This window comes from Zasmidium cellare (genome assembly GCF_010093935.1).
Source record: "Zasmidium cellare ATCC 36951 unplaced genomic scaffold M409scaffold_13, whole genome shotgun sequence".
Classification (NCBI taxonomy): Eukaryota; Fungi; Ascomycota; class Dothideomycetes; order Mycosphaerellales; family Mycosphaerellaceae; genus Zasmidium; species Zasmidium cellare.
The window spans coordinates 594,312-605,122 of NW_022986957.1; the positions used below are offsets into that span (position 1 = coordinate 594,312).

Consider the following 10,811-nt stretch of genomic DNA (forward strand, 5'->3'; position numbering starts at 1 on the left):
GCCATTTGTTTTCACAAATTATATACCTCGACGCATGTGGAAAGTCCAACTTCTTTTTTGCTTTTACTCAGCACGCAATGTCTAAACGACGATAGCGCACGCGGCCGACGTGTCTAAACGGTCGCTTGGCCGGTTGCCCAACAAAATTTCCTACGCGGGCAAAACACATTCCATTCCCCCCGAGATCGCAGAAGAAGACGCAAGAACAAGAACAGATACTTTGAAGGGAAGGAGCTGTCTGTCCGCCAGGTTTATCCTTCCCTGTTTTCATTCACTCACTTGCCGCAATAGACTTTGCGACAAATCCTTCTTTCTAATCTTGCCAAAGCATTGCTTCGCGCTGATTGGATCACCAAACCCAAGAAATGTCCGAGCCAGCCTTCTCGCCTTCACCTCACCCGGCTGGCGACCGACAGAAAGACCTCATCGTGGAAGATGGAATCGAGGATCAGAAGCCTCTCAGCCCCGCGAGGAAGCCGGGGTTCTTCTCGCGCGCGAGGATTCTGGGGCCGGTAGGGAAGGAGCATGGGGATCTGGCGTTGTTGGCGTGTTGTCTTGTGACGGGGATGGTGGATGCGGCGAGTTTTATGAATTGGGGTAATGAATACCTTCCTCTCCACCTTCGTTGATGCAGGCACATGGCTGATGATTTTGGAATTACAGAAGTCTTCGTCGCCATGCAAACAGGCAACACGGTCATCCTCGGCCTCTCGACAGCAGGCAACCCCTCCAACCCCTACGGCTGGCTGACGACCATGGTCTCGCTCGCCTCCTTCCTGCTGGGGGCCTTCTTCCTCTTCCGCGCCTCCAACTACCTCTGCCCCAAAGGCCCCTCGTCCAACCGTCTCTGGGCCGGCACCATCTTCTTCCCCCAGGGCCTGCTCATCCTCATCGCCGCGGCGCTCGCCACGCCTTCTGGCTTGATCCCCCAGGACCCCGCGCCGATGGGACGACATCAAGACAAACCCGAGGAGATCGTTCACAATATCCTGATCGTCGCTCTCTTACCTCCCCTGGCCTTCCAAAGCGGAATGCAAATCGCCAGCTCGAGACTAATGGGCTTCAATGAGTTGCCTGTGAATGTCCTCACGTCGACGTATTGCGACCTGATGGGTGATTTCAAACTCTTTGCGTTGAACAACGTGAAGAGGAATCGACGGGTCGCGGCGGCGGTGCTTCTTTTGATAGGCTCGATTTGCAGTGGGTGGTTGATGAGGAGTCCGGGTGGGTTGGAGAGTGTACTTTGGGTGGCGGCGGGGATTAAGATACTGGTTGGGGTGTCGATGTGGTGTTTTCTGCCGGCTGCTGAAGACATTTGAGTGCGAAGAAGGAGCTCAAGAACGACAGATACCCCTATGTTATAGAAGATATAGCGATACACATAGACGAAGCCACAACAAACCCAGAAAGCGAACGACTTTCGAACCCCCCCAACCCCCTTTCAAGCCTCCACCGGCCTACAAAACGCCCTCATATGCCTCGGATTAAAAAACGGCAAAAACCCCTCCGTCCAGCTCAAATCCTCCGCCCTCGTCCCATCCAACACGACCTCAAACCTTCGAAACAACGCCGCAAACGCCATGTACAACTCACACATAGCCAGATTCTGCCCGATACAATTCCTCGGACCCTTGCTGAACGCCACGAGCCACTTCTCCAGAGACGCAGCAGCAGCATCGGGCTGCAACCAGCGCTCGGGATCGAACGTCTTCGCGTCGTGGAAGATCTCCTCGGACTCGTGCACGAAGCGCAGAGACATGCCCACGACGGTGCCGCCGGGGATTTGCTGGCCGCTGAGCGTCGTGCCCTGGGGTGGGACGACTCGCGGGAGGGGCACGGGGACGCTGGGGGAGATGCGGAGGGATTCTTTGATGATGGCTGTGAGGTAGGGGAGTTTTTCGAGGTCTTCGAGTTGGGGCATGGTGGCGAGGTCGGACCATGCTTGGCGTAGCTCTTCTCGGAGGCGCGTTTCGATGGCGGGCGTTTGGAGGATGTGCCATGTGCCTAGCATGCTCACGTTTCCAGAGGACTCGGCGCCGCCGAAGAAGAGGGATAGAGCCTCGTCGCGGAGACTTTTCAGCGAGGGAACGCCCCCGGTCTCTCTGTTCAACTCGGGATCCAGCAGCCGGTGATAGATCGTCGGCGTGCTCGTCTCGTGCATCGACTTCGGATTCTGGACATACTCCTTCACCTGCTTGAGCAACATCTCCTGCAACGCGACCCGGGCCCCCGTATTCGGATCCGTCAACTTCCCCAACCACGGCGGCATGCCGAAGACCACCTTTCTCAAGGGCTCGAAATACTGCAACACCCTCACCGCGGGCACCGCAGCATCCATCGCCTCCACGATGGGATGCCGGAACTCCTCCGCCTCCGACGCATGCACGTCCTGCGCGAAGCAGTACGTCGTGATGCAATCCAGACTGAAACTCCGCAACGCAAACAACATATCCGAGGACTGGCCCGCGGCGTGCCTCTTTCTCAGCGCCGTACACAACCGGTCGAGGTGGTTCTTCACGACGCCCTGCATCTCGCAGGTCGCGCGGTGGGAGAAGAGCGGCGCGAGGATGTCCTTGCGGGCTTTGGCTTCGCGGTAGGTGGGGAATCCGAACGAGGACTCGTCTTGGTTGAAGACGCGGTAGAGCGTGGCGTCTTTGTCCCAGCGGCGGGAGGGGGAGTAGATCTCGTTGTAGACTGAGGGGCGGGAGAAGTGGAGCTATTGTTCTCACGACATACATATCAACACACCACCACGGGAAATGGGGGAAGGGGGGCGGGTTGAGTATATGTTGATTGACGTACCTCATTCGCACCAACCCTCACCACATCTCCATACTTCTCGTGCAACTCCTTCAGGACATCTGTCCAGTTCCTGGAGAGGTATACGTCGTTGTAGCATTGGTACCAATCCGTCCAGACGTACGGTGGACCGGGGAATTTGGCTACGGGGTGGAGGAAGGCGTTGTAGAAGAAGGTCCAGAGCTTGTGGAGGCTGTAGATGAGGAGGAGGGTACCGAGGAGTGGGATGAGGGTGATGGTGGCCATTCTTGAGGGAGGTGAGAGGTGGTGGTGGTGTGCTGCAGGAGGCGTTTCGATCTCTTTGCTGTTTTCCTCTAAGGATGTCGTGTAGGTCTTGGAGGCCTCTTTTGTTTGCCACAAGGCTCCCAAGCTAGGATTGAGATGCTTGCAGTCTGTACAGGTGTACTGCACACCTCGCCCAGAGCAGCGAGATATCCTGTCAAGTCGGCACCACCAGGCTGTCGATGTGTGGACGGCTTCGTATCAATGACTGTGGTTTCTTGTCCTGGCCGTCGGAGAGCTCAAAGTCTATAGTAAGCTGTTGAGCAGGCTGTCTTGCTGGTATGAGACCCGAGGTGAGGATAATCCCTGCGAGAGCAACATGTTCGACAGGCCAGCTCCGACGACGAACATCAGCATACTCATGTGATGACAGACAGTCAGGGTTGAAAGCGAAGTCTTGCGAGATAAGGGAAGAAGTTCTACACTCATCGTGATTCAAATACATGCCGTGACACTTTTTTCCCTGTGGATGGGTATCAATTTACTCAATATGCCAGTTGAACAATTTCCCGCAATGCTGATGCAAAAAAAAGTCCGTACACTCATACAACCTGTTCGCCGCGCTAAATCAACAAAATTAGAGCCCCATCCAGGTGAAGCCGTTTTATTCCGTATGTAGTCATCGCAAGGATATCTCATGAAGTCTTTCCAGTCATTGTCCGCAATATCACTTACAGAAGCTTCGAATCGAAGACCATCTTGGTCAGTTCCAGTAAGTCGCGTTTGGAGGATGTCCCGTTCGTAGGCTGGAAGTTGAGATTACCAACATTGCACCAGTCCGTCCCACCGACCTTGATCGGTAGGCATGACAGGTACTTGCACCAGTGACAGCCGGTTCTCCATTCGTAGAAGTTCTTCAGGAGGAGGATGAATCCGATCAAGACAGCAATCAATGCTGCCGCTCTCACCAGCCACCAGGCCCACCAGACTGGACGTCGCTCTTTGAAGAAGCCAAGCGGGTTCTTCACGAAGCTCTTGATGCCCTCATTGCGATCTTCCTGGCGGGAGATGTGAGAGTACTCCGCTGGGTACGTCTGTGACGTGCGTCTGCCAATCGCACTCGGTGAGCGCAGGAGACAGACACCCAGGACGAGACCCATTAGGAAGCCGCCGATGTGAGAGAAGTTGTCCAGGCCAGGTAGAAGACCGAGCACAAAAGCAATGCAGACGTCCAGAATAATAAAGCACAGATCTCGTATGGGGCTTGGCCGTTCTTTCCAGTTGTATAGCAAGTCGAGCAAGGTGATGGCCAGGATACCGAAGAGACTACTAGAGCAGCCGGTCGAGGCAATACCCGTCGCGGCGAAGTTGCCTCCAAGGACGAATCCAAAAATACCTGCCGCAAAGTAGAGAATGGCAAAGCGAATGCTGCCGATCATCTTCTCCACGTCGCGGGCAAGAGTGAGCTGTAAGAGCATGTTGAAGCCGATGTGGATGATTCCAGCATGTAAAAAGATGGGAACGATGAATCTCCACCACTGGTCCGGTGCTGGCTTGTCGTCGATGCTGCCGTTGACGCGAGGGTTGCGATCTGCGCTAAACCCACATAGATCTGAAAGCTGGCATGTGACACTGTCTCCTGTAGTTGCGGTAGCGTTTGGACAGGGCCATGAAATTTGTACGCTGCTGTTCTGTACACCAGGCATAGTGTGCATGCATGGTTGGTATCTTGCGCCCATGTTGATGAGGACATAAGGCGAAGGTCCAATCATGGGGTTAAACGAAGGCTTGATCTCGATGGGGGATTTCGTAAGTACCCCTGGGAAGTATTAGCATGTGTATATTGCCCTCAATACTTTCCTGTACTCACCGTTTTTGATGATCTCGGCTATGAAGACCACGACTTGTGCAACCGTCAAAACGTATACAACCCATGTGATCTTCCCCTTGAACCAGCCGTCCTTGCCTACTGGCCGCCTTCTCTTTCTTCTTGGATCCGCATCTCGTACGAAAGGGTCGTCCTGTTCGTGTGGGAGAATTGGAGATACTGTATGCGTGGAGTCGTGCTTCGGTTTACGGCCGTTCAAAGGAATGGCATTTCCATCATCGAATGGGTCCGCATCGTCATGCAATCGGCCGTTGGCTCCTGAATATGACTGCGCGGGTGTCTGATGAGAATATGGGTGTGTCCCGTCGTCAAAGGGAGACCGTGAAGGCGGAGGCGGCAACGGCGCATCGTGTCGGTCTGGGTAATCGTAGTCGTGGTAGGGATTGGCGTGGGCGGTGGGATTGGTGTTGTAGTAGTCGTTGGCCGCCATGGTGGCCAGAGTGCTGAAGAGCGAGCGACTATGGGAGGACTTGTCCGCTTGGGCTGTGTGATTGTTTAAATGCAGACTTGTTCACAAGCTCGTACGGTATAGAATGCTGGCAGTGCTTGCGTGTACCCCGGCCAATTGCCAGATGGACCGTGAGCTAGCGAGTGACGTTGCGACAAACGGGTCGAGTTTCGAGAAGATGCACGCGCGGGCGGTTCTTGGCTGTTCGCGTGCTGGGAGAGCGAGTGTCGGTGGTGACTACGGGTAGCGAAGGTGGTTGTTGTCGACGAGAGCGCGACAGCGCGGTGTGAGAGAGAAAGTTCACACTGGGCCAAGGCAAGGCAAGGCAAGGCAGTGGAGGCGTCGTCAGGCTCTCTGTTCGCCTTCTTTCTTGGTGCTGCTGCTATTCAGAGCACAAGGGACGTGAGATGGCCGGCGGGTGGCTGTGAGTGGGAGCCGAATGCCCAATCAGAGTGTGCCATTAAACAGGGGTTCACGCGTTACGCAGTGGCTGACGAGCAACAACAACCCACTTCTTCTCACCATCTTCGCCTCTGAGATGTCGACAGAATCCACTCCAACGGGCGATGCTGGCCGGACTTGGATACTCGTCTGCCGGGCGTGGACCACTTCACCGACCGGACGACGCACATTTGTGAGAACCTCGACAATGGCCCCAAACACCCGACCATCTCATGACCTTCGGGAGCCTCGCGAGGTGCAGCACGCCGCACATGTGCCTAGACGCCTTCTTGTTCCATTCGCAGCCATGACTGTACTCGCAAGCCGAAGGCTGAGATGTTGCTGGAGACTCGGTCTGGCTATAGCTGGCTAGGATATAAGTCGCACTCGTCGGCAAGCAGCCAGTCCCCGGATAGAGGCTGGACAAGAGGATCAAAGCAACACCTGCGATCGTGGAAGAAAATCCTATGACCCGGGGATGGAGCTAACCCGTGAAGCGTGACCTTTGGCTGCTTCTGTGGATGCCAACGATAACCGCTTCAGCCTTTGGGCTGTGACAGCGCTCCTGTAGACGACATGGACACCGATTCTGCTGTGAAGACTGCCCACTTTGGCAATTCACCACGGAATGCTGTTCGCCTATAACAACATGAAAGCGCAATCCACGGCCTCGATGAATAAGGCCTGGTCTCTTAACGAGCTTTGCCGTCTAGATAATGGAGCATGCTTGTTTCCCATAAGCCGTATGGAGATTCCTGGCCTTCGAAGGTGTATCCGAGCTTCAGCAGGTGTCTCACTCCGAACTCTAGGTGCAACTGATACTTCAACGGGCGATCTGATTTCGTCAGAGCAGCTGCACGTCCGCTGCAAATGCCTCTGCACAATACCCACTCTTTCGTATGTTTCTGGCGAATCCGGTGGCCTTCCTTTATGAGAAAATGCTGTTGAAAGTCTAATCGACTAGCGATTTTCTGCTGTTTGTACCCCGCCACATCTCGCACCGTTTCGTACCTCATTCGCGACGTCAACTGTTGCAATGCGACTACTGCTTACTTCAATTCCTGCCAACAGCGAGCCGGAGCTACGACTCGAAGAGTTCTTCGGTGATCGAATTCCTCCTTACGCCATTCTTTCCCATACTTGGGCAGAAGGTAGACATGAGATACAGTCCCACGATGTGCAACATGGATCTTATCAACAGAAGCTTGGCATCGCCAAAGTGCGTGGTGCTATTGAACAGGCCAGATACGATGGTCACAAGTACATATGGATCGATTCCATATGCATCGACAAGACCTCCAGCACCGAGCTCTCCGAGGCCATCAACTCGATGTTTCGGTGGTATCGAAACTCGGAAATCTGCTACGTTTACCTCTCCGATGTGTCCACACAGGCCAAGGGTTTCCATACTGCCTCGGAATTCAGCTCGTCTCGATATATGAGCTCCTCCAGAACGTTTCCACAGAGCATGCGGTCTGACGGTTGACAGGGTGGACGAGAGGATGGACCTTGCAAGAACTTCTCGCACCGAAGTCCGTAACCTTTTTCACGTCATCATGGAAGCCCCTTGGAGACCGGGCTGAACTACAAGGCGCTATAACAGACATCACGAAGATTGAGCGAGATTTGTTACTCGGGTCGAGACCCCTAAGCTCCGCAAGTATCGCGAAGCGCATGTCTTGGGCTGCCTCTCGGGCGACTACTCGGGAAGAGGATATGGCGTATTGGTGAGTCTGGGAAGCTTTGAGAGCGCTCTATTCACTTGACGGCAGTTCTCGAAAGCTGACAAAGGCCAAACGTCCAGTCTTCTCGGCATCTTCTCAGTCAATATGCCCATGCTTTACGGCCAAGGACAGCAAGCATTTGTCCGATTACAAGAGGAGATCATCAAGATGACTGACGATCACACGATTTTCGCCTGGCGAGCCAAGGGATCTGCTGGTATCCACGGCCTTTTGGCTGACAGCCCACATGCCTTTGCTGATTCAAGCGAGTGCTCTTCGCTGCGTACTTATTACACGAAATCGGCTCCTTTCGCCATGACGAACATGGGTCTCCACATTGAACTCCCTCTCTTGCCCGTTCAGCCTGTTGGACTTGGAGCACAGGCGTCTGAACCTACCTTCGACGCCGTTCTTTCCTGCACTATGCGGTTGACTCCGGACAGACTCGTAGCGATTCGGGTTCGTGCGCTACCTGGTTTCGCAAATCGATGGACTCGGATAGAATGCGATACACTGCACTACACGGACACAGTGTCTTGGCCATGTGAGCTGTACATCCCACAAACGATCCCAGAGCATTCTGAGAGCTCCGTATCCTCTGTCTACCAGATCGTACGCTTGAGGTCGTTCGCTCTCGACAATCCTGGCCTCTCCGGTACGTTCTGGCACTATCATATATTGCGCGTCGTTCTGGAGAACGTGCCCAAGATAGAAAGCTCCGGCACGTTCACCCAATTCGATCACAGAGATCTGCCTGCAAGGACTCCGTTGTACCATGAGCTCCAGCACAGTCTAGGCCATCGCAAGGGACACAGTGAGCAACAATTCTGCGTCATCGGAGCAGCTCGCGGTCGAGCCTACGGATGGTTCGTCCTCCAGCGTGTGTCCAACGCCACCGAGCTCATCATCATCGTCGGTCGACATATGACTGGGCAGTTGGGCTTTGGGGTTCTTTGGTCCGTGCACAGGCGCTCAGACGACATTCTTCAAGAAGAAAGCTTGTGCCCGCTTCAACTAGCCGGTAACTGGATCGACGTTGAGGTCTACTGTGACTCAGATGAGGGACCATTTTCATGGTCTAATGTGGAGAAGAGAGTGGCGGTTAATCGTGTCCGTCGGTTCCCTCTGAGACGTGCGAAGGTCGACGTGAGTGCGGAACCAGGAGGACGCTTTTTCAACGTCGACGTGCAGATGGCATGAGTCTGAAGCTCAGCCCAAGGCGTTTCGATGACGAGGACGTATGCGGAAAAATCGTTGTAGTTCGTGAGGTACAGGCTTTCTCTGTGAGGACCTGTTGGCTGCCGTCAGCGCTGCAATGCTGCTTGTATGTTACTCCATATGCAGCTTCTTTGCACTTCTCGCGCTAATGACTGTCACAGGCACAGCCCAAACGAGCGCCAACCCCAACACCCCCTGCCACTTCTTCAACACAAACATCATCAACAAAGGCAACCAACCCTACGATCATTACTGCGCTATGCACACCACATCATACGTAAGTTCTCTTCCTCCCCCAAATCCCATCCCCTGAATTACCATGATCCCTCCAGAGGACGACACCTACGCCTCTCTCTCCCAAACAATCTACAACTCCTCCACTACACCATCGCCTCCTCCTGTTGCTACACAGCCACTCTCTACGCCTAAACCCGCGTCAAACCCCCTCAACCCTCTCCTGCACCAACCCAAGCGCCTGCGGAACCTACAAACACTGCACGTGCAATTCCAACACAGACTGCATCTGCGGCACCGACGTTCGCGGCAGCAACAAGGTCTGCTTGAGTGGTTCCACGCCGTGTTCCTCGCCGCATTGCACGGCGAATAGCCGGTGTCCCGCGGACAGTATCTGTCTGAGCAACAATCATTGCTGTGGAGGAATTAGTGTATGTGCAACGTGGAATACTAACACCAACCTGCAGATCAAGAGGTGGCTTGTCTAGGAAGAGGCATGCTAAAACGATAGGCGACAGGAGTCGCCAAGGAGTGCTCCCGAGCCTTCTACCCAAGTCTCCAACGAATCCGTGGTCCAGATCTTCCACTTCAAGGCCATGTCAGCGACCTAATTCGCTTTTCAGCATGAACGCTGACGTTGAACGCGGTTGCAGATTACGTCAAGCAAGCAGCGAACGGCGAGATTCAAGGCTTCGCGTGAAGTGTATCGAAGGCGGAGCTGGCTCGCGCGAACTCTTCTCGCCGGGCTTTGCGCATGTTATCGTACTTGTCTTCAAGGTAGACGAGCTGAGACGAGTACCCCGAGGCGTACCGCAGATACTTGACAACGAAGCTGTCATCGAGGAGTGTTGTCTACAGCTCGCATTGACAACTTTTGCAAAACAGAGATTCACCGTGTGTCTGCTTGGTCTCTTGAATCAAGATAGAGTTCCAAGCATTCACATGGACGAAGACGGCCCGTATAACTCAGATGTCCACGCCGAACTACTCACTGCGACGCGTAACAACATACGCTGCATCTTGCGTTGCCTCGCCCGCTAGTCTGAGTCTTAATGCCAGGTCACCGAGCAGAGTTCCAGCGGGCTATGAGCATGGAGCTCTTCCGTAGTGATATGCTACGAGCAAGCAAGACATTCTGGAGAATATCCAAATGTTGCCGAGTCACATCCAAGGTGCCAAGGAGGACTCAAGCCTGACTGCATCGATCACAAACGTCCTTATATTACTTCCTAGCGGCAAACATGTTCATCACCACAAAAGCCCTCATGCTCGCCAGCTTGGCAGCCTTGGTGCTAGCCCAAGGCCCGGACGCCACCATATCCCTCTACCAGGATACGGCCTGTCAGACTCCTGTACCGGGCGCAGGCTATACCGTCGTGTATCCTCTAAGCTGCGATACGGGCCCCTTCCAAACCGGCTGGTCCTCTGCTCGGATTGTGAATGAGTTGACCCAGGGCGGGACCATTACATTCTACACGGAAAACGAATGCGGCTGTCCCACGTGTGGCTCGCATGGGTACTCTGCGTCCGACAACGGGTGTCTGACGGAGTTTGGGTTCACGGCGAATGCTGTCGGGTTCTACGTTTGAGTATGTAACATTCACCTACGATGTTTAGCGAGCCGGACTTGTACTAACGCGCTCATAGAAAATTGGCCCGGCCTGTGACGCACCAGCTTCAACTCCTGCCAGGGGAGTGATGTCTCTCCCTCACTGAGATCTGGACACGTTAAGGACAGAACGAGAAGAAGAAGAAGAAGAAGAAGAAGAAGAAGAAGAAGAAGAAGAAGAAGAAGAAGAAGAAGAAGAAGAAGAAGAAGAAGAAGAAGAAGAAGAAG

At 54.1% G+C, this 10,811-nt stretch overlaps 5 protein-coding genes across 5 annotated transcripts; 3 read left to right on the plus strand and 2 right to left on the minus strand.

Moving 5' to 3' along the window:
- Nucleotides 1-365: 365 nt before the first annotated feature.
- M409DRAFT_65710 (uncharacterized protein) lies at nt 366-1,319 on the plus strand (the record flags this gene model as incomplete). The annotated part of the gene is made up of 2 exons (XM_033816632.1): nt 366-597; nt 664-1,319. The coding sequence occupies 2 exons, from the start codon at nt 366-368 to the stop codon at nt 1,317-1,319; spliced, it is 888 nt and encodes a 295-aa protein (XP_033669126.1).
- Nucleotides 1,320-1,441: 122 nt separating this feature from the next.
- On the minus strand, nt 1,442-3,045 carry M409DRAFT_65711 (uncharacterized protein; the record flags this gene model as incomplete). The annotated part of the gene is made up of 2 exons (XM_033816633.1): nt 1,442-2,716; nt 2,803-3,045. The coding sequence occupies 2 exons, from the start codon at nt 3,043-3,045 to the stop codon at nt 1,442-1,444; spliced, it is 1,518 nt and encodes a 505-aa protein (XP_033669127.1).
- A 707-nt stretch (nt 3,046-3,752) lies between these two features.
- M409DRAFT_53535 (uncharacterized protein) lies at nt 3,753-5,339 on the minus strand (the record flags this gene model as incomplete). The annotated part of the gene is made up of 2 exons (XM_033812400.1): nt 3,753-4,840; nt 4,892-5,339. 2 exons carry the CDS (start codon nt 5,337-5,339, stop codon nt 3,753-3,755), a joined length of 1,536 nt encoding a protein of 511 aa, XP_033669128.1.
- Nucleotides 5,340-6,834: 1,495 nt separating this feature from the next.
- M409DRAFT_65738 (uncharacterized protein) lies at nt 6,835-8,753 on the plus strand (the record flags this gene model as incomplete). The annotated part of the gene is made up of 4 exons (XM_033816641.1): nt 6,835-7,198; nt 7,288-7,525; nt 7,603-7,879; nt 8,736-8,753. The coding sequence occupies 4 exons, from the start codon at nt 6,835-6,837 to the stop codon at nt 8,751-8,753; spliced, it is 897 nt and encodes a 298-aa protein (XP_033669129.1).
- Nucleotides 8,754-10,215: 1,462 nt separating this feature from the next.
- Nucleotides 10,216-10,563, plus strand: M409DRAFT_21679 (uncharacterized protein; the record flags this gene model as incomplete). Its single annotated transcript, XM_033805972.1, has 1 exon — nt 10,216-10,563. The coding sequence occupies one exon, from the start codon at nt 10,216-10,218 to the stop codon at nt 10,561-10,563; it is 348 nt and encodes a 115-aa protein (XP_033669130.1).
- Between the last annotated feature and the right edge of the window lie 248 nt (nt 10,564-10,811).